The following is a 25,321-nucleotide window of genomic DNA, read 5'->3' as shown; positions in this document are numbered from 1 at the left end:
TTTGGTGAGTTGGCTAATTAATGTCCATAAATAAAAAATTGGCAAAAAGTCTTATGCAGAGGAGGTTGATTGAATATTGATTATAATTAAGGGAACTTCATCATCGTCAGATCAATTATTTATTTTTTAATTTTTTTTGCCATATTTTCTTTCTGCAAAGTTCAAGCTATGGTTAATGGTTTTTTTTGTGGCTTAAATATTAAGGGAATTAATTTGTTTTACTTAATACAGTTGGAATTCTACATATATGGGAAGCACTTACTGGCATTATCAAATTTTTAAAACTTTATTTTATGTTTAAAGCAAGTTAGATTACTTTAGATTAAAGTTTAGTTTTAAATACTTAAAGTTATATCAATTTTATAAACTTAAATTTCTGCTTAATGGGGAAATAATCAAGTGTTTTTAGAACTTAATTTAATATGAATTATTGCCCTGGGAGCTACAATCGATTTTACTTCCTTTTCATACTTTCAAATATTACTAAAATTGTTAAATATTTTTTTTTGGGGCATATTCCCCTCCAATTTATACTTTTGACCCTGAATCATTCAGATCTAAGTACAATGTCTTGGCTCGAGCCTTAGAAAATAAAGCCAAAAAGAGATTTATTTAATATAAATTTAATCTTATAGCATTATAAAAATACTTGACAATATTTCATTATAAACTTTTTGCCATTTCGATAACTATGAAACCTAAAAAAATGAATTATATGACTCAGATTATCAAAAGCTTAATACAAATTATCTTTAATTATTGTAATTGCTAAAAATATCAGTTTGTCTTGTCTTAAATGAGATTATCAAAATATTCATAGAAATTATGTATAATTTTTGACATCTGCATATCTTTGACGGACAATCTAAAAAAAAAAAAGACTCGTTTTATTTGCTAGAACCCATATCAAATAAATTTAAGCTTCTTCCTTCTCCAACACATTAAAAAGTTATTACTATCATTTTTTTGCCACTCTCTTCTGCTGGAGGGCTAGTTCTGCCATTGTTTTATTGTCTCATTGTCAAGTTAATGCCATAAATAGAATTCCCATGAAGCCACCACCCACAAAGCATGGGAATTTTACTTGTAGTTTTTCATCATTTTGCAGTCCAACACCTTCTGTACCAATTGCCGATGCCAACTAGTTCCCTTCCATCCATATCATCTATGCCGAACAATGCCTCGAAGGCTCCACTCAACTTCTTGTTAGTTCGCATTTAAATGCCACTAATTATACCAATTTGTTATTTGTTAAAGAAAACTGAAGCCAACGCCTCCGCCCTCCAAAAAAAAAACCAAAAAAAAAACGAGATATGAGAAAAAAACAATGAAAACCATTAGCAAGTTCAAAAAGTTTGCCACGTAGTTGCCTATTTTTTTGATTTCATTCCTTTTTTTCGGTCGTGTTTTCGTTGAGTGCGAACAATAAAAAAAAAGGGAAATATAACCAGAGAGAATTATGTTTTTTTTTGGTTGTAGTAGTTTTTGTTTTTTTTTTTGGTCAAGACACATGCCAAGTCATAAACAAGACTCTGTTCAAGTAGTGTTTGGTCGAAGGTGAAGTGGGAGAGGAGGGCGTTACCTTACGCATAAGTAGGCAGAAAAGAATAAGGAATATCAAGTTCTCAAATGCCCTACATAATGAAGTGTTTTGAATGGTTTAGTTAAGGTTAACCTATAGTTATTGTCTATTAAACTAACGCCATTAACGAAACTAAGATTTCTTCGTTCTACAACAACCAACATAATTAACCAAATCTACCTAAGCTAACTAAGTCCCTATAGCAAATTTCACAAGATGAATATATGGAAAAGTATTCGAAATTAAATTTAGAAACATACATTAAGATAAAAGTAACAAAATACACTTTTAATAGTTCAACTAGCAAATTATTAGTTTTTGAAGGTTTTTTGTTAGACATTATATACTTTCTTTTAGGCAGGGTATTCAAAAAGCCAGAAAAAAATCCCAATCAAATTTAAGTGAAATAAGCATTAAGTGCGTCCAACGACGACGACGGCGCCGAAGGCCATACATACTCGTAGTCAGTCATATGTACGCATATTTAAATAAATTTTTGAACTTTTTCCTACCCTTCCTCCGCCTCTCCTCCTCTACCAGCTTCTCTTCCCGAATCCAATTCGAACTTCAACACCAGGTGATGATTTGCTATTTGCTGGAGAATTTGTATAGACAACAGGGAAAGGTTAAGTCGCAATACGAATGACTACATATGAGAGGCATCTTATAAATACTCTAGTATGGGCCATTACCCCAGTAATTAGGGATTGGGGATAATAAAAAGAAAGTTGTAAAGTTTGTTTTTTCGATTATTCCAAATAAATTTCAACTCTGCTGTATTATTTTCGTAATATTGTATAAGCAGAAACTCTGAAATGTGAATAGCTAGCTTTAAGATAAATATATCAATCCAGAAAATAAAGAATGTAATGAAATGATATGAATCTACTTATAATTATAAGTATTAGGTATGTATAAAGTAAATGAACTACATCAAAAGAAAGTTTTATTTATTTTTATTTGCGTTCTAATTCTTTTTCAAGCTATTTAAGAAAATTTTGCAATTTTCAATTCAATTTATTTTTGTCAGCTTATTGTAATTACTTTTTCTAGGAAGTTTTGCGAATTTTAACAATTTTTTAAAATAAAAATATATGATTTTAGAAGACAAGGTTATTTATGATTATATTCACTCGTGAGATTGAGACAATCTTAGGAAAAACCACTCTATAATTTCCTGTTCTAGGATTTCAACAAACTATTAATAATAATTTATGAAATACTTGAGTTATATAAATTAAATATTTCCATATTATTGGTAATTTATGAATGAGAAATAAACAAGACAGAACTTTCAGGAAACTCCCTAAAATATTGATATTCAAGACCAATTTCTCACTACAAAATGACCAATTTTACCCTCCAAATTCTAAACCTAGATATATCTACCACTACATCGAATATATAGTAAAATTTAATTAAAAAAAAAAAAAGGATTAAGTTGAGTAAAGTTTTAAATTTTAGTAAATGTAATTTGTGTTGCCTTACTTATCTCTTTATTTACCTAGTTTTGACGTAGATAACGTTAGTTGTTATTAGATTTTGTGATCGAACTTGTCTCATTGTGAAGTTCTTACTAAAATTAAAACTTTATTATGAAAAAGACCAAGATTTAATAAACTAATTTGGTTAATGAGGATTTCCATTTCAATTTAAAGGAGTCACAGAGAAGCCAACAAGAGACATTTACTAATATTAGAATTAATTTATTTGATTTGAGAGTAAAACATTAATGAGAACTCCAATCAAATCAACGATAATCATAACAATTGAAGCCTTTTGCCATTCGTGATTCCTTTCATTAGAGTATTTCAACTTCTTTATAATGAAGTTCAAGTGAGATTCTGTTTTTTTTCCTTTTGCCAAAAGCTTTTCATTACGTTTCCCCCTTGTGTGTGATTTCTCATGACTTGAGGCTGAGGTAGGGTGAGGTTGGTAGGTGGGCAAGGGTTCAAGGGGAGGCGACTTAAGTATTGGCATTTCCGACTGGATCGACCAATGGCAAAGGCAACGGCAACGGCGACTCATCTTCATTTTCATTGAAATCGAGCTCAGTTGAGAGTCAGTTGAGTTTGGTTCAGTTCAGTTTTTGTTTTTTGGTTCCAGTCTTCAACTTTTGAGATGATTCTCTTGCCCCCTACGACTTGCCCCTTCAACTTAAGCACGGCAGGGCAATCAAAAGCAAAAAATCTTCAACAACAACAACAACAACAATGAGAGCAATATTTGTGCTCATTAAGCGTAACTGACACACGAAGTTTTGTTGTGTTGTATTTTGTTTTTTGTCGTTTTTTTGGAGGGTTTCTTCATTTTGCAAGTCGCCAAAAAAACAGAAGAAGAAGAAGAAGAAAAAAAATGAGTTTGGAGTCTGTGAGTCAAGGTATTCCTCCTCTGTTCCGCCTTCTATGCACTCTCCCTTCACCAACATCATCATCGTCATCATCATCATCCTTTATTTGCCTCTTACAACTTTACGAGTGAGAAGTTGGCTGACTTCTTGCATTGTTTTGCTGTGCTTTTAGGCAATTTCGTTTTCTGGCCAAAAAGAAAAAAAAATGCAAAACGTAGTCTCGAGAGCCCCCAAAGCCAGAGAGCGATTGCTATTATTTTGAGGTAATTCGATGATTTACAACTGTTGCTGTGTTTTGTAAGTTTTCTTTTCAGAATGCCACACTCTGTGTGGCAACAGCTACAACTGCAGCAGCAGCAGCAACAGCAACAACAACAATATTACAAACCCAAAAACAAAGGGCCAAGCCTGGCCCTTACCTTACCACATTCTTTTGTTATTTTTCGCAATTCTCTCTCTTTTTTTTGTTAGTTGCTTATTTCTGTAATTCTCTTCTTTTGTTTTTCACTGAGTGGACAGGAGAGGGAGGAAGTGGTTTTTTTTTGGACTCCTTTTTTATTATATATTTGTCTGTGCCCAGTCAGACGATTGGCGATGACGCTCCTCGAGGGCTTTGGGTAGGTTCTTTTTCTTCCTTTCTTTTGTCCCGAACCCTTGGCCAAATATCGCGGCTAACTTACAATTCACACCTGTTGGCATTTCATGCATAGAGGAGCAGCAGCTGCTGCTGGTGCTGTTTGTTCTTCTTTTTTTTTGCTAGGGTGGTAAGCTAATTGTAAGAGGGAAGATGACCACTTGGTCTGATATATCTAGACTGGCAAGTTGACAGCTTAAATAGTTCAAAAGTTACGAGTGTAATTCATATACATAAGAATGTAAATGTATAGGTATATAGACGAATATACCGTATGGTAGCCCCATCAGCTGCATATTCCCGCGATTTTTCAAAGCGTGTGCTAGGGTTCGAATTCACGAACCCTTTTGAAAAGACACCTTAAGAAAGCATTAAGTACTCTTAGTCAAATTACAATGAAAATGAAATGAAAAAGTTATCTGTAAGTTTTACTTCAACCCATTTTGGTTTATAGTTTATTTAAAATATCCTTTTTGATGATTTGTTTCTCTAATCTGAATCGGTTTCTACATGATTTGATATTAATCACATTTATGTTTAAACTTTGCTAAAACTTTGGCTAAATTAAAGAGAATTAAATAACAATACGAGACATAAAAATGTGCAAAGATACTTTAATAAAATGAAATTGGTTTTGGTTAACGCCATTAAAAATAGCTCAACTTAAGTTAAGCAAAGAAATTAATCTTCATTAAAAAGAAACACAAATCTTTACTAAAGTTTATTAATGTCTTCAATGCATCTTTTATGGCTTGTCGTAAAAATTATTTAATAGATAAATGGAATAATAAAAGACAAATTAATCTTAATATAAAAAAAGATCATGTTGACGTCATCAACCATTAACATTAATACAAACAAATTATATACATTGCATTATTGAGAATATTTTCTTTACACACATAAAAAATGTCATGGATTTAAAATTTTCCTTTGCGTACAAATTTCCTTATAATCGTAGTATTTCTTATTTCAAAAGATTTAAGCTTATAACACTTCGGTTTTATACTTACAAATGTAAACTTATATAAGTAAGTCTCATATCAACTTGGTTTTATCCAAAAGTATTTTAAAGTTTGTACAATATTCAAATGGACATTTAAGACATTCAGTTTCCTAATGACTGAGAACTGTAGTAAATGAATAGAAACGCTGAAGACATGATAGATCAAAAAAATTAAGATTTTCGGCTCAGGAAATTCTGTAATTTTCGAAAGGGGTATTTTGCCCAACCCCCTCGAGGATCAGTCCATGGATGAAGTAGTAGTTAAAATCATTCGTTCGTTCTATATGCGATTGAATCGAATGAATAGAAAATCATGATATTTATAATGAGGAAGCAATATTTTATAAATATTTCCAAAGTTTTTCTAAAAATTTTTGCAAGGTTCTTCAGGAATTAAGAATAAAATAAAAATAAAGAAATGTGATCAGATGCCATTTTGTCACTTTTAAATATTTTAAAGTTATTTGCTGAATAAACAATTGGTTCACATTTGTTGAACTCTTCAGAATTAAAGAACATCTTATCTTAACCTTACTATTATCTCTTAAAAAAATGTACTAAATCTACGCTTTCTTGAAGCAGTAAAACTATCATTTCCCAATTTTTCGTCTCTATATCTATGGTTGTCTTTGAAATTGTCATCATTATGTCATGGCTGACGACCCTAACAATTCAATTTGTCTGCCCTCATATCTGCGAGTGCATTTATGTGTTGTCTGTCTGTCTGTCTGTGTGTCTTTCTGTGGTTAGTCATGAAACCATGAACGATTTTCACTTTTAAGATACAAATGTTGCGATAAGTTTTTCCTTAACCGATTTTCTGCATTATGTTTTGGCTTTCAGTTTTTAAACCAGAAGCGGAAGCCAGCATTTAGAGGAATTTTGTTATATGCATGGGGATACAAGGGCTTTTCAGTGAGTTTTTGCGACTTAATGCGACGCTTCGATGCATTTACTAGACTCAATGATATGAGTGTGTGTGTGTGGTGTGTCATGGCTTCAGTGGTGCGATAAATGCTCATTTCACTTTCTATCAACGTCTACAAGTCGTTGCCGAGCCTAATGGCAGTTTAATTATGGTGCAAAACCCTCAACTGTCGCATAAATTACATTAGACAATTTTTACCTTTTATTATCGTTTTATTTTCATTTTTGCCTCGCCCATTTTGATTTTATGCTTATGTCTGTATGTTTTTCTTTTTTATTTTGTTTTTGCAGTGACTTGGCATTATGGCTTTGAGGTCATAGACATTATTACATAGACGAAATACATAAAACACAAGGCAAAAGCAAAATAAGGAATATATTTTTAAAAATGTCCGGCAATCAACAGCAGCAGCAGCAACAACAGCAACAGAGACAACTACAACAGCAACAGCAACAACAGCAACAGCAACAGAAGACATTAGCTACAACAACCACAACAACAACAGCAGCGGCAGCAACAACAACAAAAACGACAGCAACAACAAACGGTGGAACAAGTTTGGTTAATAATTTGATCAAAATAAATAGCGTTGACAAAATTGCAAATAAAACAACAACAGCAGCGACGCAGGCAATTAACAATAAACACCAGCAGCAACAACACCAACAACAACATCATCAAATTTTACAAAGACGCTCTTTGTTGCCACCAACAACAACAATATCAACGCAACAACAAAGCGTAACGACAGCAGCAGCAGCAGCACAGTCCTCAACAGCAGCAGCAGCCGCAGCAGTACATCAACTTCAAACTGTGGCCACAATACATCAGCAACATTCAACGCAGCAACACCAACACCTTCAACAACAACAACAACAGCAACAACAATCTATAACAACAACAGCGGCCACATCTCGCCTACCCATACATCAGCAACATCATCATCATCATCAGCAACAGCAACAGCAACAACAGCAATCAACCAACCGCCGCAGTTTCTATCAATTGCAACATCCAACATTACGTACAACCAATCTTAAGGCACCAGCACCCGCCCATTCTATACCACCACGCTATCAGCCACCACCACAGCCAAGCAGTGGTAACGTTGGTAGCAGTGGCATATTGAAACCACATTTACCCATCAAATATCCACCGGATATACCACAACTTTCTGCCATTTATATACCAGATTCCATCAAGCAACACCAACAGCAACAGCAGCATCAACATCAACAATCCTCGAAGGCAGCACAGGATATGCTGAAATTTGTACGCAAACCGGAACAAGAGCATCCATCACCGAATGCCTCGGTGACATCATCCAGTGTGGTGGGTCACTCGGCCACTGGAATACCAACTGCCAATGGCACTGGACGCTTGACCATCGAACAGAATCGACAATTGCAATCGTTGGTCAACGAGCTGAGAGCATTGAAAGAACAAAATCAACGTCTCTTGGATGATAATCAAGAGCTAAGAGATTTATGTTGCTTCTTGGACGATGATCGACAAAAGGGTCGAAAATTGGCAAGAGAATGGCAAAGATTTGGTCGTTATACAGCGAGTGTAATGCGTCAGGAAGTGGCAGCCTATCAGGTAGAAATTTACCCATCCCCCCTTTTCGTTTTGACAATTTTATATTAATTAAAACCCAATTTACAGAACAAACTCCGTCAATTGGACGACAAGCAACAGGAGCTTATAACCGATAATCTAGAATTGAAAGAACTTTGTCTTTATCTGGATGAAGAGCGTGCCCATGTGGCGGCCAATGCTTTATGTGCTGGTTGCGGAGCAGCCACTCGAAATGCCTTACGCGACGATGGCGATGGCTCCAGCTCAAGCACAAATGCGGATGAGACCATAACAGCTTTGCGTAACTATGCGGAACAGAGACAACTGCCGCAGGTAAGTGCAACAAAAAGTTCTAAAGAAATATCCAATCAATGAGACTTATTTTTAACTTTCTCAATTAGGATTTGCGACATGCTCATACCTTAAATGATCAGACGCTTCAGTATGTACGCTCGCTGGAGAGGCGCATACAACAGCTGGAAGAGGAACGTAGTACGCCAACAATTAGCCAACAGCAGCAGCAGCAGCAGCAGCAACATCAGCAATCTACACCACAATCAACCACTCCCACACCAGCACCACCTAAAACGGCACCATCACCGCATCCACATCCGCATCCGCAGGAAACCAATAACCAAGCATCAGCAGCAGCAGCAGCGGCAGCGGCGGCGGCAGTGGCAGCAGCTGCGGCAGCTGCTGCATCAGTACAATTGCCTGGACGTCCGGAGGCTGTTGTCCGGGCATTGCAAGTATTGGAGGTTCGCGAGCAATTGGAACGCGATCGTTTGGGCAATTTAGCTGGCAGTGCCATCGATCAGATGGATGATGGCGAAAAGGCATTGGTCCGTGAGATGTGTAATGTAGTCTGGCGTAAACTGGAAGGAAGTCCGCATGGTCCGGCAGCCTTAGAGCCGCTCTAAGCATCTAAAGGCATCATAAACACACACACACACGGAAAAACATACTTCTCCTTCACACTTGGCTAACACTTTAGAATCTAAGGTTTAATGCTAATTTATGCCGTAATATTTAACCCGACACAAACACATTGTACAAAGTTCAACAACAACAACAAAAACAAAAAAACTATGACCTAAGTTTAAGAAAAGAAAGGAAAAAAAATAAGAAACTTAAAATACTCAACTCAAAATATTAAATGTATTCTCATCGAGCATGGCAACTTCTTAACCCTAAGACCACAAAATTAATTTGGTCTAATATTTATGGCTATATTAATAAACAAATATGTCATTAAATATTTTGTTCAGTTCCAACCTATTGAAAAATTTACTTTTTACCTCCATTCACTTGTAGAAATGAAACGGCTCAAAACTATATTTTAACTGGTATTAAAATTAGTCAACTTGAAGCCGCCGAATCAATTTTAAACGAAAATGATTTAATCTACAAGAAAATGCTTTTCATTTGAAGTTCATTCAAAAATTCGAAATGGAAACTTCAATTGAAAGACATTTTTAAAGTTATGAATTTGATTTATTAGAAATCTACTTTTTATTTGAAGTTTTTATGTTTAAATATTTTCAAGAAATTTTATGTTAGAGGGTCAACATTTTATTGTTTTTTAAATTATTTGCTGATGAGATACATTTAATATTTTTGTGTACTATTTTAGTCTTTGACTGTTATTCTGTGTATTTTTTATTTTGCTGAGAGATGTAAAACTATTATATATTATTTTTCTACAAAATTTGAAATACAATGCAACAAAATATTTTCTGAATTATGCAAATTGCTTTTGTAATTCACTTAAAAATCTGCATTTGGGTCTGCATGGTAATAGATTGTATTCGAAAAACACTTGCAATAAATCTAATCGAGTTACATACATATGTACATGCATCTAGATGTTGATGATGATGATGATGATGATAATGATGCTACTCGGCTCGTTGCGGTTGCTTTCTATGCTTAGCTGGACACTGCTTACCAACAACAACAACAACAAGATGGTAGAGAGACAAACGTAAATTACCAACAGAGCTGTTTAACCTGATTTTGTTGTTTTGTATATAAGTATATTCTCTTTCTCTGTCTACACTGACTTGGCCAATTTACCCCACGTATCAGATTCATTCAGAAATGTTTGTTACGTGGGGGGAGGGGAGGACAAGATGATGCAGCAAGAAAAATGTGCAAGCCAACCCAATTTCGGGCTAATTCAAGCATTGTCCAGTTGTTCCAGTTGCCTTGCCACTCTGCCAGAGCGCCAAAAGTGTGAACATGTGAGTTTTAAATTTACTGCCATTAAATATGCAAAAGGGATCAGTTGAGAGGCGTGTGAAATTTATGCAAATGGAAGTGGAAATACAAAACAAAATGATGACTAGGAGAGGGGGTAATACACTAACTAATTGATTGAAGAGTACACAAATATTCGTTGAGAGTTACATACTCCTATCAGCTGAAATGTTGTTGACACAGTTAAAGAAGCTTTAGAGCTGTAAAAATAAATAAAAGAAATGGAAAAGAAATATTTTTAAGTACATAAGTGGAGCAGCATTTGGCTTCAGTTACACCGCCAAAAAATGGCACAGAGATTAGAGACCGCAATAGCGAGAAAAGCGGGAGAAAAGCAGTCAGTCAGCAGACTGAGAGTGCCTCTTGTGCCTCGGAATCACCGAGGCTCGGGCACAGCATCCAAAGCAAAGCAAAGCCAATGGACAGCTGGAGATCTGGCGCACTTTTCATTCAACATCGCAGCGAAACGCACGCGCGCAAAATAAAAATAAAAAACCAGCAAAGTTAAGTTAAGAAAAAAACAAACAAAAATTGGTAAAAGAGAAGAGCATAAGCAGGAGTCAGGAGACTGAAAGTCACAGTTTGGGTTTTTGGAACACTTGGGCACATGGGGCACATGGAAGCCATAAAAATGTTGTCGCTAAACCAAAATGCTGCCATCAAGTCAAAGTCCAAATCCAAATGCAATATAAATGTGAGATTACGATTCAGTTGGCGGCGGCCAACTTGTTGTGGAGGAAGAAAAAAGAAAGTTATGACTGGAACTGGAGCCGGTTGTTGTTGCCATTGCCATTACCATTGCTGTGGTAATGGCAACCTGCTCCAACCATATGTTGTTTTTGTTATTACTACTCTTTGCATATTGACATTGTGGCCAGTTCGAGCAGCCCCATCATCAGCATCAACATCAGCATCAGAATCCGCATCATTGGCCAATGAAATAGCCTGGCCACCCATGCGTCATTATGATATTTGGAGCGACAAATTCAACGAGCTCAGCGAACAGAAGGAAGATCAGTCTAAAGAGGAAATGCAAATGTTTATGGATATGGACTCTGAACTAGAGTCAACCATAGAGGATCAATCGTTTGGAGACCCACAACAACAACATCTAAACGATTCCTACAGCATAAAGCTGGAAGAGACACTCAATCAGACTCTAATGGCGGCCCATAATAATGGCCAGAACAGACGCAGCAAGGGTAAGCTAAAACAATTAACCACAAAGAGTTCGGTTTCAATACAAATAAAATTAGGATTAGAAATAGTAATCCTAAGAACAGCTGGGAAGCTATTCATGTAATTGGCAAAATTTTGATAAAAAGGTTTTATTTTTTAGTCGACTTCTTTTTAACAGCTTATAGAAAAGATTAAGAATGAAAAATCTGTAATGTTTGGCCTTTGTTCATTGGATTTTTCAATTTGCTTTTAAAAATGTGTGACCCTTTTTCAATATAAGCAGAAAAATTTAAGTTTCAAGGTTTCTGTATTCATTTAAATTATGATATTAATCAGCGGAATGTTATTCTAAATAATATCGATTAGCCGTCACACCACGCGTATACGTTATTTTTAGCTCAAAGAATGTATTAATCTATTTTCAAATAGACTTATTGGACTGCGATTTGAAGTTGAATTTAAGTAGATAATAGTATGAATCCTTAAGAGGTTTGTATGGAAAGAAAATAATCTTTTGAAAGCTGCACATAGTAAATAAATATCAAAATAATTCATTAGTTTATAAAGGTTAAGTAGTTTCGGATCGGACTTACATTTTTTTGTAGCCAAAAGTTTTAAATATGAAGCTATTGCATTAACTAACAACATTTTAATACATTTCTAAATTCCAAAAAAAAAAATACAATAAATCTAAATTTCAAATTTAATTTAATGGCAACAAAATTCAGCGATCAGTTTTCTTGAATTCTTTGTATTATTTTGAGCTACATATTTTAAAACTTAAAATATTTCTTTTATTATTGAGAATATCATTCTAAAAAATATTTTGAAAAATTCTAAATCCAGTAGGAAATGTGAAGCATATATGCACAAACAAAAAGCTTTAAAGTTTAAACTATAAAGCGTTTATCTCAAAGCCACGTTACTTGAGCCGATTTTGATGAAACGAAGTGCAACCAAGACAAAGTTGCCATCATTCTGACCATATCGAAAGCATTTTTTACTAAATTTGTTAGTGTAACTGTTAAATGTAAATATCTAAATCAAAAGCCTCTCGTTTCTACTTTACAAATAATCAGGAGACATTTCTGCTTTGTCGTCATGTGATTGTCGATCTTTTTTATTTTATTATAACCTTTCGATATTCTCGGCTCTAGGTTCAAAATAGTTGGAATAAAGTATTTAAATTTCTACCAGTATATATTATTTATACCAATTGTAATCCGTCCAATTAAATCCGGTTGAATTTGGGGGTGATTTAGTTGTTTCCTCTATGTTTTATACCCAAATACGAATTAATTTTTAAATGTTAGTCTTTCGGTTATCCAAATGTAGATTTTCCTATATGTATATATATTTATAAACCAGTATCTATTGGGATTGCAACTTCATTTTGTAATTGCAATTTCATTTTGTTTTGCAGTGATTCATCTGTTTCCAGTTCCTGTTGATGGTGAATGCTTATCGGATGATGGTCGTCGATTGGGCAATTGTTTCAATGCCTATGAATGCCGACAAAAGGGTGGCCAGGTAATAAAACTACTCATGATAATTGAAAATCGATTGATTTCATATATAATTTTTTGTCGTTTGGCAGGCCAAAGGAGAATGTGCCATGGGATTTGGAGTCTGCTGTGTATTTGTGGCCAATTGCAATGCGACCATAACAAATAATATCACTTACATTGTGTCACCGAATTTCCCCAGTTTTATGCCCAGCAATTTCAGTGGGTGTAATCTGAAGGTGAAAATGATGGGCGAGGAAATTAGTCAATTAAGGATCGATTTCTATCATTTTTCACTGGGACAACCGAATCGAAGGACTGGCGTATGCGATGGCGATGCATTTAGCATTAATGGAGGACCAGGTGGTGAATTTTCCATATGTGGTCAGAACAGTGGTCAGCATTGTAAGTATGAGATTTATGATTATGCCTTGAGATACATATGAGATTTTCATGCAGTGTACTATGATGTGGGAGCACGAGCCTTGCCTCGACAATCCGGAACTTTATTTGGCAGTCTACGTCCCACTTTGGCACCCAATAATGTCAACGTAACGAATGTCCCAGCAGCAGATCAGCTAATTGACATTAATCTGAATCTCTCGAATCGCTTTCTGCCCATAAGATTGTGGGAAATACGTGTGGCCCAGATACCATTTAGTCAAAGAGCTCCAGCTGGTTGTTTGCAATATCATACAGGAACTGAGGGCGTTATGCAGACCTTTAACTATGCCGAAAATGGACGTCATTTGGCCAATCAGCATTATCGTATATGCATGAGACAGGAAACCGAAATGTGCTCGATAATGTATCAGCCATGTGATGAGCAATCATTTAGAATTGGTGGTGGGGGGCTCAGACCAGTCAATAATGTAAATGGAAATGCAGCTGGAGGTGGAGGTGGAGGAGGAGGAGGAGGAGCAGGAATAGGAATGATGGGTGTCGTAAATCCAACGAATAATGTTGCTGCAGCCTCTACGGGAAATAATGGTGTAACTGCTTCATCCGTTGCCCCAGGAACTTCATCCATGTTGAGCAATAATACCGCAACAACAACCTTAAATAATATGACCAACTCCTCCTCTACAACATCGTTAATGCAAATGATGAACGCCAATGCCAGTTCATCTGCACCAGCTGCCGATGATCCTTCTGCTGCTTCGTCTGCGTCATCTTCTTCCAATGCAGCGAGCATGTCCAGCACAACGCCCATGCCCCAGCGATCCAGTACAGTGGCAGCCACCACGTCCTCATCCACTCCGGCACCAGCCAATGATGATGTCGAGGGGTCGGGTGGCAACACAGACGACGATGATGATGATGGTACCTTTAGTTTCTTTCGTAGTCCACCAACAACAGCCCTACCCGGTGTCTCCAGACGACCAAGGCCTGTTGGCGGCGTCTCTTCTAGTGGTGGCTTCGATCTGATTGGTTTTCTGCGAAGTGCGTTTGATTTGCGTTTACGTCGTCGTCGACGTACAAGTCGTCAGGCCAGACAATTCTTTAGCACTTGTACGGATCGTATAACTATGCCGTGTATCATTGAGGATTTCATTGGAACTGGTCTGGGACCATTGCCCGGCTGTGAGCCCGTCCATTGTGGCGCTCAATTTTGTTCGACCGGCGTCTGGCCCTGCCGGATTGAGAGTACGGTGACACCATTTTATATCGGAGTGCATTTCGGTGATGGCAATGCGGCGGGCAAGGGTAGTCCAGAGGATAATATCGGAGCATGTCTGCGTTATTCTCAGGTTCAGTGCATGTGAAGATGATGGGCCAAAATAATTGTAGGTCAATATATAGTTTAAAAAACAAGTGCAACAGGCTAGCTAGATTCGATTTTTTCAATTATTTATTTTTCATTATGTTTTGCAAAACCTAATCTCAATATCCAATTATCAGTTATGAGCAACATTCTCAAAACGTTAAATATTTAGCAATTTTTATATAATAAAAACGTTTTAAATTAGATAAAGTATAACAAATTTGATCAACGATCGGATATAACCTAAAATAAATTTTATTTAGAGAATCAACTAAACCCAAAAGCTTTTACAAAAAACAATTCTATTAAAATTAATAACATTATTTGTTGTAGGTCTAGTTAGTATATTATCGTAAATATGTATATGTAGTTACAAAAGCTTCTCAACAGAATTTAATACTTTTCGAAAAAAAATAAAATTTAAAAATCAAAAACCTTAATAGTTATCACTCCAGCTCAATTGTAAAAGTTCTCCGCAATATTATATAAATTATTTACAAACTTTCATTAAAAAAAAGGTTAGAAATATGTAAATACAAATTAATAAAGAATTTTTATTTTATGATTGATCAATTTTTTAAGATTTAAAAATAACAGCTTATAAGTAAAATAAGTAAAGAAGTGTTTGATGTTTCAAAATATTCCCCACAGCTCATTGAAAATATATTTCGGCAAATTAGAGAATTTTCCGATTTATTAAATGCGAATTCCATAAAGAATTATTTATTGTATTTATATTCAAAGAAATGCTTATAATTTAACCAACCAATGGCATAAAAATCATTTAATTTAATGACCTTAAAGCCAAGGTAATATTATTCATCAGGGTTATGACGTTGCTGGGTATTACCAACAAGACCAGAAATATACAAATTTATTTTAGTAACATTTTTTTTTGGAAAAACAGGATTATTAAACCTAAAAACAACTGGGCATGCTTAGTTTTGTTTAGAATTTAAGTCATTTTGGCCTACCCAACAAGCATTTTATAAAATCTCTGATCATAAATGACTCCTTTTTCAGGACTCATTATACCCTTGCAGAGGGTATTATAAAATTGGTCAGATGTTTGTAACGCACAGAAGGAGACGTTTCCGACCCCATAAAGTATATATATTCTTGATCAGCATGAGCAGCTGAGTCGATATAGCCATGTCCGTCTATCCGTCTCTCTGTGCGTATGCGTTTTACTCAGCCATCTTAAGAGCCATCGGGATGAAATTTTTTGAAATTGAAATTGAAAAATTGAAGTATCCTCATGAAATTTACTAATATGATAGTATTGGATATAAAACCTCAGATCCCAAAATTTGAATCTGATCGAATAAAAAGAACACAAGTTACAGTCGATACAAATCGGTTCAAGCGCTGCCGGAAGCGCTGCTTGCCGCCTACTACGTAATCATCAAATCAACAGAGCTTACGCATACACTTCCTATGTTATAATTTAGTCTCTAAAATTTTTATTGCAAACGCTAGCCTAGTCATGGAACAAAAATTTAGTGACTAAATTATTTTCGGAGCTGGGCCAAGCAGCGTTTGTCCCCATCTATGTATGTGGTGTATGATTAGTGGTCAAATGTTTAATCGTACACAACTCAATTTAGAAGCATATTTCCTTTACTGATAACAGTAATAATAATATGCATATATTTTCCATGCGTCATATTCAAACATTGAAATTCTTTAACCAATCCTGAATAAGATTCTAATATACAAACATAAGAACTTTAAAAATATTATACTTCCTAGGTTGAGTTAATGCATTTATTTTTGTATTTCAAATACGGTATGAAAATTGTATACACTCAGTAGAATATCCATCTCAAATAGATTCATAAATTTCACAATTAGAGTAGAGATTATATACTTATTATACTTATTATTTGTTCGATTATTTGTTACAGAGATTTCCTTCAAAAATTCATTTTTTTCCCCACTTAAACAATAAAAAAATTATATAAACATATAGAAAAATATAGATTTTGCATATACTATGCATATACATCCATTTCTGCTCTGCCTTAATTTTTACTATTATATAGTATACATTTTTTGATATTCAAAATATTGCTTATTCAATTCGAGTGAAATCATAAATTGTGACAATATTTTTTGATTCAGATTCAGTTTCAAGCTGGGAGCAACTTATTTTGTTTGTTATGTTATGTTTTGGTAATGTTGTTTGGAAAAGCCTGGCTAAATTAAAATAAAAACAAATTATTATAACTAAGCAACCATTGGAAAGCTGGATGCTCTCACAAAATAATACATATTTTTGGTATGTGGGTGGTTTTTGCTTAATCCTAAAACAACAACAGAAAAGCATTTGAACTAGTTTTTGTTACCTAGAAATATTCCCCAGATGCTGCCAGAGCACGAGGACAATTCGATTCGGCGTATTGTGCATAGGCGGATTTAGTACCATAACGAATTTTTAATTTACTCGAGTGCTTATTCCACACATGAATCACATACGAGTCTTTGGCACGGGCCATAGTCGTTTCCAGTTTGTGGGGTTCAAAGAAATCCTGCCACTGCCTCCAGGGAATGGCATAGAAAGCGCCACGAGAATATACTTTAAAACCAAGGCAACGTTTGCTATCCTCAATCATTAACGAAATGTCCTGAGTGCCGCAAATCTTTTGGGCTACACGAGTTATGACTCCCGGACCGTTTTGACCCCAATCGCTGCCATCGAAATTTTGTTGAAAATCCCGTAGACAAGATTCGGCGATTTCGTGACCAAAGCCGTGAGCTGCGAAATTCATGACACCAGCAGCTAGAGAGCTATGAGATTCGGCGCCAGTGTAATTGGGTGGAATATCTTCCATGCTGCGAAGCACCACCACATCCATATCCAAATAGAGGCCACCATAGCGATATAAAGTGAGATATCGCAGAAAATCCGATAAATGAGAGAATAAATATCTGCATGCAGAGATCAATTCGAATAATTAATAGATTAATGAACAATTTGTCGTTAATTCACCTGGATTGAAACAGTTGACCGTCCTTGAACCACGCCTCGATAGGTGTACCCTCCGAGTAAGTCCAGAGATTCAAGCTTCTTAAATGTACATTATTGTAACCCAATATGGCTTCGATCAATGGCGACTGTTCTAGGCTGCCATTTCGCCATTTAGTCACTTTATAGGTGGGATCGGCAAATAGGACAAAAATGTCGAAATTCGGATTATGGAGAGCGGCGGACTCAATGGCACAGGCCTGACGTGGTGTCAGCTGTAGTAATTTGTACTCTTTTTTCTTGCCCTGCTTCCGCTCCTCCTTTCTGAACAGATGGCAACTGGTCTCATGGAAGAATATGCTCCGACCGGCTCTTGGTTTGGGATGTCCCAAAAGCACATCTTCTAATGCAATATGTTCATCTGCTTCTAACTTAGATATTGCTGGGGTTACATCCCTAAAGCAAAGCTCAGCATCGGTTGGCCAATTATTGTATGTGATGCAAATACCCAGAACCAGCAGAACGATCAGAAAGAGGAGTAGTATTCGCAGGCGTCCATTATTCAGGAAGCGCGCCAAACTCATGGGCAGTCGTAGAAACATTTCGATGTAATAATGATGGCCAACCTTTTGGCCTTTTTACTCATTAAGTCCAAATGATCATTTTCAAGATAACAACAAATGTGTTTAGCAACTAGTTTGGTTGTGCTGTTTTTCTTTTTGTTGCACCCTATTTACTGCAAGGGATACTGGTTCTGGTTCGGCATCTTGGTACTGGTTCATAAATTTTGAATTCGCCGGTAAAAATATTTTTTAATTATTATATATTAAAATGGATACCGTTTTGTATAAATAATGTTTTATATACATATATGTACATAATTTTAGTAATTGAACAATGAGTACTTCTTATTCATTGCCATTAAATATTTAACCAAGAGTTGGCAGGTTCCGTTATGAATCGATATGGCTTCATGGGCAACCCTGGTTATCGAAGCGAAGTTGTGGTGCCCTCAAATGCGGCATTGGCAGAGTTTTCCTTTTTTGATTTCTGTATTAAATTGCAACTATTGGGAAAACAAAGAATTGGCTGACGCTGCAACGTAGACGCAACCATTCGGTAGACGTAGCAACGTTGAATTCTGTTTACAAATATAGCAAAATAGTGAAATGAATGTTCCTCCTAGCGCTGGCAATGGAGCTGTCGTTGGTGGTGGAGGAGGAGGTGTCGGTGTTGGCACATACGCGCACCCGCCACCGGCTGCTCCCGGCATGGTACCACAATTTCCACCGCCCGGTTTTGCTGCCCCCCACCCGCCGCCAGATTTAGCAGCTGCCTTTGGAGTTTTGGGACCACATACGGAATGGACAGAGCACAAGGCTCCCGATGGTCGATCCTATTACTACAATCAAAATACCAAGCAAAGTTCATGGGAGAAGCCAGAAGCACTGATGACCCCAGCCGAATTGTTGCACACTCAATGTCCATGGAAAGAGTATCATTCAGATGCTGGCAAAGTGTATTATCACAATGTGGCCACTAAGGAAACATGTTGGGAACCGCCTCCCGAATATGTCGATATGAAAGTCAAAGCTAAGGCAGAAGAGTGAGTAGCAATGAAATTGGACAAATCTATCTATATATTCACACACATTTTTCACAGAGCCGCCGCTGCTGCAAAAGCAGTTGCAGCCATGACTTCTTCTAGCCTGGCGGGCATGGTGCCACATGCTGCACTGGCAAGTATATTGCCCACAGCACTGCCGCCAGCTCCAAGGATACCCACCCCAGAGATTCATTCGCCTTTAACGCCCAGTAGTAATGAGAACTCATCCTCGGCTCTGGATCAGGCTATGGCAGCTACATTAGCTGCCATTGAGGTGCCTCAAACGAATGGTAAGAAGACCAATATTCCAAAGAACTCTCTCTCACTCATTTGACATTTATTTCTCTGGACAGCTAAGAAAAATGATAAAACGGCGGCTTCTGCTCCAGTCACTTTTAAGGATAAGCGAGAAGCGATTGAGGCTTTTAAAGAGCTGTTACGTGAAAGAAATGTTCCATCCAATGCCAATTGGGATCAATGTGTTAAGATTATATCAAAGGATCCGCGATATAGCTCTTTCAAAACTCTCAATGAACGCAAACAAACCTTCAATGCCTACAAAACGCAAAAGCTGAAAGACGAAAGAGAAGAGTCTCGGCTGAGGGCCAAAAAGGCCAAAGAGGATCTGGAGCAATTCCTTATGTCCAGCGACAAAATGAATTCGCAAATGAAGTATTTCCGCTGTGAGGAGGTCTTTGCCAGTAATCGTCTGTGGACGACAGTGCCAGAACCAGATCGACGAGATATCTACGAAGATTGTATGTTCAATTTGGCCAAACGTGAAAAGGAAGAAGCGCGTGTCCTGAAAAAGCGAAATATGAAAGTTCTGGGTGAATTACTAGAATCGATGACATCTATTAACTTTGCCACCACCTGGTCCGAGGCCCAGGTAATGCTATTGGACAACACCGACTTCAAGAACGATGTAAACCTCCTTGGCATGGATAAAGAAGATGCCTTAATTGTATTTGAAGAGCATATACGCACTCTGGAGAAGGAAGAGGATGAAGAACGTGAGAGGGAAAAGAAACGAGTGAAGCGGCAACAGCGTAAAAATCGCGATTCATTTCTTGCTCTACTTGATTCCCTGCACGAAGAAGGTAAACTTACCTCCATGTCACTATGGGTCGAGCTATATCCGATTATATCGGCGGATTTACGTTTCTCCGCCATGCTCGGCCAAAGTGGATCCACACCGCTGGATCTATTTAAGTTTTATGTGGAGAATTTGAAAGCTAGATTTCATGATGAAAAGAAAATCATACGTGAAATACTCAAGGAAAAGGCATTTCTCGTCCAGGCGAAAACCTCATTTGAAGATTTCGCCACTGTGGTGTGTGAGGATAAGCGTTCCGCTAGCCTTGATGCGGGCAATGTGAAACTTACCTACAATTCACTTCTGGAAAAGGTAAATAAAACATACTTTATCCAATTTCAATTTAATCTAAAAGGATTGAAAATCTCTTCTTATACTTTTAGGCGGAGGCCATTGAGAAGGAACGTCTGAAAGAAGAAGTTCGTCGATTACGGAAATTGGAGAATGAGGTAAAGAACGCTTGGCTGGAAGCGAATGTTTCTGTGGCCGAATCCTATGATAGTGCCAAAAAACTGGTCGAACATCTAGAAGCGTTTGCTCTGTACGAAAAGGAAATTGGTGTCGAGAAAATCTGGGAAGATTTCATTAAAGAAAGCGAAGATGCCTGCAGTCATCATCATTCGCGATCGCGTAAATCGAAAAAGAATAAGAAACATAAAAAGCGTGTGCGCTCCACATCACGATCAGATATTGAGAATGAATTGGCCGAGGTGGAGAAAGCCAAACGTTCCAAACGGTCCAAATCAAGATCGGTTAGTAGATGATCAAAGTTTTTAACTAAATATATTTTATAATCTTTGAGTTTTTCTTTCGGTCTTTACAGCACTCTCTTAGCTCAATAAACAGCAGAGAAAGCGAAAAATTGTTAAAGAAGAAAAAGAAGCGTAAAAACAAGTTTCGAGGTGTAAGTAATTAATAATTAAATTAAACAAAATTTAACAAATAATTAATTATGGCAATTTATAGTCTTCTTGTGAATCGGAAAGTGCAATTATTGCTGGTGGTATTCAATCACCGACAACAGGTTTACATCAAAACGATTCCAACTCTCATTCACCAGCCAAGAAAAAGAAAAAGGAAAAGAAAGCCAAAAAAGACAAGGATAGTAGTAAACGGCATCGTCACAGTCCTGCCCAATCTCCACCGGAATCGCCTGTATCCCGGCAAGAGGATTTGACATTAAGCGATGGCGAATTGGAATCAAAACGGGCTGCTCTTCTGGCACAACTCAACGAACAGTTGGATGAATGATTTTTCCGTACAATTCTCGTCTATCATCATCTTTCATTTATCAATATCTTTTTCTGATGCTAATTATATATATATACATATATATTTCTCTTTAGATCACTTAAGTTTGAATGTAAAAAAAAGAAAGTTTTAAGTATAACAAAGTCAAATTTTAATTAATAGCCTATTAATGATCTTTGTGTCTATGCAAAGCAGGAAAACAATGCAAAACATAATATGAAAATAAAAAATTAAAGAAAAAATAAATAAATAAATTCGTAATGATAAATTTTGTACAGTTCTTAAAAAAGAAAAATAAAAACCCTTTTCAGGCTTTCAGGTGTGCTTCCCCTTATTGTAAACTTTGTTGGTGATTAGTAAAATTTGTATTTTCTTTATTTTAAATCTGCTCGAAAAAAAAGTATTTTATTCTTTTAAATCTGATAAAAAAAATCTAAATATAAATTTTTGATCGTGAAACGGTTAAAAATAATTTCGATTTTCTTGGATTTGAAAAATACTAAAAATACCACAAAATATATTGTTATCGAAGTGCAACTTAAGAAGCGGCGAATTTATTCGTAATTCTTGAGCAAATATTCGTAAAATTTGAGCGAATTCAAGTTGTTTATTTGCTGTGTGTTTCTTTTTAACAATATTAAATAATTAAATTAGTTAATAATATTATTGCTTCATTTCATTAATGTGCTGTGGCGTTGAATAGATCTTACACTTGGTTATTTTGTTAGGAATTTTTATCCTAGAAGCCAAAAGAAAATATTCCCTGGGTGTAAGATAGTAAACAAACAATTGTGAAATCATGCTAACGGATAAAGTGCTAGTCACCAAGGATGCCCTGGCCACGGCTTTGGGTGACAATTGGGAGCGCTACAGGGCCAACATGAAGAATTGGTTTCGCAATCGCTGGACCAAAGAGGAGTTTGATGCCGAATCGCGCAAAATAATGAATCCCACGCAATTGCATCTACACAATCAATTCCTGCTGGCGCTGCTCAACAAAATCGATGCATTTGCTCCGCTGGAGCAGACCGTCACCAATTACCAAATGCAAAGTAATAACCAGCGAAGCAGCGCAAGTGCCAGCGGGAGTAGCAGCAGTCGAAAACGTAAACGCAATTCTCGTACATTTGCCGATCGTTTGAATTTTGAACTCTCCGATGTTTTGGAATTCGTGCCCGAGGATAATATGCAAGTGATACGACCACCAGCTTCAATCGGATCGGCAGCAAGTACAGTGGAAGGATTGCAACAACAATTACCCAATCAACGTTACTGTGCACATGAACTCTTCCTGCCCGATGCAGGATTTATAATGGGCCGCTTCTTAATTGGTGCCTGGGAGATTGGTCTGGTTGCTGTCGATGACAATGTCGCTGAATATGTGGCCATGGCTGTTCAGGTGCTACTCAAAGATCTCTTAGCATCGATTATACGGAAAAGAAAACATTACAAGACAAGCGGTGAAGGTAATTTCTATTATGATGTGGGTGCTCCATTGCGTGATCCATCGCTAAGGAATACAGTCACAAGGCAAAAGGTTGATGATACACCTCTAGAGTTGGACAAGGAGCTAAATACGGCGAATTTCATGAGAAGACAGAATGATGATATAGTTTTCCTGTCCGCCTGTGAGGAAGTGTAAGAATTAAATGGCTTTCCATATATTTTTTATGTATATTTAATTGTCATTATTTTTCGCAGTGAGCCCAGTGAGCGTACAGTGATCACTCTTAAGGATTGCCAACAAGCTTTTCGTGATCGCAATCTTATAGGCTCCCATGCAGTCTATTCCATCAATATGGAACGTCTCAATATGATGATGCATTAGTATTTAAGTTAGATTTAAATTATATAGGTATATTTAATTATCAAAGTAAGAAACGAAAAACAAATATTTAGATTTTGGAAAAATTGTTTGCCAATATATACAAATAATACATATATAGAGATTTGTTGTATCTTCCAAGAACTTGAAACATAAACTATTGACTATTTAAAACGAGTATTAACAAAATTCACGTGGCGGCGGATCAAATGGCACCATTCCTTGAGCAAAGAATTCAGCTTTGAATGCTTCCAATTGTTCCGCCGTCAAATCCTTTAGCTGACTGTACATGCCCAGACCGGATTGTGCTTGTATGGGCTGCTGCATGGCATGCTGTTGTGGTGCATATCCGGCTGATGCTTGACTAAAGAAGCCACTTGGTGGCTGTTGGGCTTGAGGAACACCAAATCCTGGCATCTGTGGCTGTTGTTGTTGCGTCGGTTGTTGTTGTTGTTGTTGAAATCCGGTAAATGCAGGCTGAGTTTGATTGGCAAAATGGTTTTGTTGCCCAAAACCAAATGCATTTTGGCCACCTGCATTTGCCTGTGCAAATGGATTCGCTTGCTGTGCATTGGCAAAGATATTTTCACCTCCAGTATTTGGTTGAGTAAATGGATTTGGTTGCTGTTGTTGCACGGTCTGGGCAAATATCGATGGTTGAGCCTGAGCCTGGACTTGAGGTTGCTGACCAAAGATGTTGGTTGTTGGTGCTTGTTGATTGCCAAATATAGATGCCTGTTGTTGTTGTAGTTGTTGCTGCTGCTGCTGTTGCGGCTGCTGGCCAAACATATTCTGGGTTGCTGCAGCTGCTCCACCAAAGATGCTATTGGCATTCTGATTCTGGGTAGCTCCACCAAAGATACTATTTGTGGTAGCACCACCGACACCGACGGAAGTATTACCACCAAATATATTACCAGCAGTAAGTGTCGGTTTGCTAAAGATTGATGTCGTTTGATTGGTCAATCCGGTTGAGCCAAAACTATTGGTTGCCACTGGTGGTGCTGCTCCATCGGGTGCATTATAGATCTTGATCATTACATCAATTATTTGTGGGGTCGTTTGTAGTAAACTTTTCATTTTATTGGTGGCCTCCATTACTTCTCTGTTGAATTGTACATGGAATTGATCGAATTGATTATTCCGTTTGGCATCGTAGCACATCAGACGAACTTCTTCAAAGGATTGATCCTCAATGAAATTGGGAAAATTTGTTTTATCCTTAAACGGGCCGTAAACCGAAAATGGCCACATTTTGCCATTGAAAGCTGATTCCACATCGGCTTTCAAATACTCCCTAAGAAAATTATTGTTTTATGTATTAGATCGTGGTTTTCATTTTGATTAGTTGACTTACTTAATATCAAAGTGCTCATTATGACACTTTGTTCCATAACGGCAACTGCCAGTTTGAAAAAATCTGCAAACTCCCATGTTTTGCTTGCCAAAACAATTTTCAAATGCAATCATTTGCATTTGTCAGTGCTGGACACTTAGGCTATAATTATACACGTTTAGCGGTTTTTGTTCGATTCGACGTATTATTGACGTTCAATAATAAATGTTTTTTTTTTTTTGTGTTTGAAAAATATAAATATGGTTACTATTATTAAAATATTTTAAATATGTGTCATTATTTTAAGCCTTAAAATAGTTTTCTTTCCTTTTTAGTCAGCATTTGGACCTTAATATCCATACAGCTAAATTTCGATTGATAGCCAGATTTAACGATAGAAATTACTTTTTTTCTATCATCACTGACTACCATCAGCTGTTGGTAGATTTAAAA

General features: G+C 36.6%; 6 protein-coding genes across 6 annotated transcripts; 4 read left to right on the top strand and 2 right to left on the bottom strand.

Annotated features, from left to right (window-relative positions):
- Positions 1 to 7,019: 7,019 nt before the first annotated feature.
- On the top strand, positions 7,020 to 9,163 carry LOC6642474 (mediator of RNA polymerase II transcription subunit 15; the record flags this gene model as incomplete). The annotated part of the gene is made up of 3 exons (XM_002064862.4): positions 7,020 to 8,099; positions 8,166 to 8,411; positions 8,480 to 9,163. Coding segments are annotated over 3 exons (1,845 nt in total), but the record flags the coding sequence as incomplete, so codon positions are not given.
- Positions 9,164 to 11,292: 2,129 nt separating this feature from the next.
- Positions 11,293 to 14,788, top strand: LOC6642354. The gene is made up of 5 exons (XM_002064861.2): positions 11,293 to 11,539; positions 12,940 to 13,046; positions 13,114 to 13,426; positions 13,481 to 13,867; positions 13,916 to 14,788. Exons 1-5 carry the CDS (start codon positions 11,293 to 11,295, stop codon positions 14,785 to 14,787), a joined length of 1,926 nt encoding a protein of 641 aa, XP_002064897.2. The 3' UTR covers position 14,788.
- A 1,751-nt stretch (positions 14,789 to 16,539) lies between these two features.
- Positions 16,540 to 18,504, bottom strand: LOC6642353 (lactosylceramide 4-alpha-galactosyltransferase). Its single transcript, XM_002064860.4, has 2 exons — positions 17,779 to 18,504; positions 16,540 to 17,717 (listed from the first exon to the last, which is right to left on the bottom strand). The coding sequence occupies exons 1-2, from the start codon at positions 18,354 to 18,356 to the stop codon at positions 17,135 to 17,137; spliced, it is 1,161 nt and encodes a 386-aa protein (XP_002064896.1). The 5' UTR covers positions 18,357 to 18,504; the 3' UTR covers positions 16,540 to 17,134.
- A 241-nt stretch (positions 18,505 to 18,745) lies between these two features.
- On the top strand, positions 18,746 to 21,957 carry LOC6642352 (pre-mRNA-processing factor 40 homolog A). Its single transcript, XM_002064859.4, has 6 exons — positions 18,746 to 19,360; positions 19,418 to 19,650; positions 19,714 to 20,768; positions 20,840 to 21,208; positions 21,280 to 21,360; positions 21,423 to 21,957. Exons 1-6 carry the CDS (start codon positions 18,924 to 18,926, stop codon positions 21,705 to 21,707), a joined length of 2,460 nt encoding a protein of 819 aa, XP_002064895.1. The 5' UTR covers positions 18,746 to 18,923; the 3' UTR covers positions 21,708 to 21,957.
- Positions 21,958 to 22,303: 346 nt separating this feature from the next.
- LOC6642351 (transcriptional adapter 1) lies at positions 22,304 to 23,676 on the top strand. Its single transcript, XM_002064858.4, has 2 exons — positions 22,304 to 23,345; positions 23,409 to 23,676. Exons 1-2 carry the CDS (start codon positions 22,507 to 22,509, stop codon positions 23,533 to 23,535), a joined length of 966 nt encoding a protein of 321 aa, XP_002064894.1. The 5' UTR covers positions 22,304 to 22,506; the 3' UTR covers positions 23,536 to 23,676.
- Positions 23,370 to 25,318, bottom strand: LOC6642350 (nucleoporin nup45). The gene is made up of 2 exons (XM_002064857.3): positions 24,890 to 25,318; positions 23,370 to 24,829 (listed from the first exon to the last, which is right to left on the bottom strand). Exons 1-2 carry the CDS (start codon positions 25,006 to 25,008, stop codon positions 23,713 to 23,715), a joined length of 1,236 nt encoding a protein of 411 aa, XP_002064893.2. The 5' UTR covers positions 25,009 to 25,318; the 3' UTR covers positions 23,370 to 23,712.
- Positions 25,319 to 25,321: the final 3 nt, after the last annotated feature.

The sequence above is a fragment of the Drosophila willistoni genome, assembly GCF_018902025.1.
Source record: "Drosophila willistoni isolate 14030-0811.24 chromosome 2R unlocalized genomic scaffold, UCI_dwil_1.1 Seg167, whole genome shotgun sequence".
NCBI lineage: Eukaryota > Metazoa > Arthropoda > Insecta > Diptera > Drosophilidae > Drosophila > Drosophila willistoni.
Note: the sequence above shows the minus strand (reverse complement) of the source record. Positions and strands in the feature narration are given on the sequence as shown.

Bases quoted from the DNA above. Each gene is read 5' to 3' on its own strand.
- LOC6642354 (XM_002064861.2), top strand. From the start codon at position 11,293: ATGCGTCATTATGATATTTGGAGCGACAAATTCAACGAGCTCAGCGAA. The intron at 13,427-13,480 runs GTAAGTATGAGA...ATTTTCATGCAG, and splicing joins TCAGAACAGTGGTCAGCATT to TGTACTATGATGTGGGAGCA. The intron at 13,868-13,915 runs GTGGGGGGCTCA...ATGCAGCTGGAG, and splicing joins GCAATCATTTAGAATTGGTG to GTGGAGGTGGAGGAGGAGGA.
- LOC6642353 (XM_002064860.4), bottom strand. From the start codon at position 18,356: ATGTTTCTACGACTGCCCATGAGTTTGGCGCGCTTCCTGAATAATGGA. The intron at 17,718-17,778 runs GTGAATTAACGA...CTCTGCATGCAG, and splicing joins GGTCAACTGTTTCAATCCAG to ATATTTATTCTCTCATTTAT.
- LOC6642352 (XM_002064859.4), top strand. From the start codon at position 18,924: ATGAATGTTCCTCCTAGCGCTGGCAATGGAGCTGTCGTTGGTGGTGGA. The intron at 19,361-19,417 runs GTGAGTAGCAAT...CATTTTTCACAG, and splicing joins GTCAAAGCTAAGGCAGAAGA to AGCCGCCGCTGCTGCAAAAG. The intron at 19,651-19,713 runs GTAAGAAGACCA...TTCTCTGGACAG, and splicing joins TGAGGTGCCTCAAACGAATG to CTAAGAAAAATGATAAAACG.
- LOC6642351 (XM_002064858.4), top strand. From the start codon at position 22,507: ATGCTAACGGATAAAGTGCTAGTCACCAAGGATGCCCTGGCCACGGCT. The intron at 23,346-23,408 runs GTAAGAATTAAA...TATTTTTCGCAG, and splicing joins CTGTCCGCCTGTGAGGAAGT to TGAGCCCAGTGAGCGTACAG.
- LOC6642350 (XM_002064857.3), bottom strand. From the start codon at position 25,008: ATGCAAATGATTGCATTTGAAAATTGTTTTGGCAAGCAAAACATGGGA. The intron at 24,830-24,889 runs GTAAGTCAACTA...TAATTTTCTTAG, and splicing joins AATGAGCACTTTGATATTAA to GGAGTATTTGAAAGCCGATG.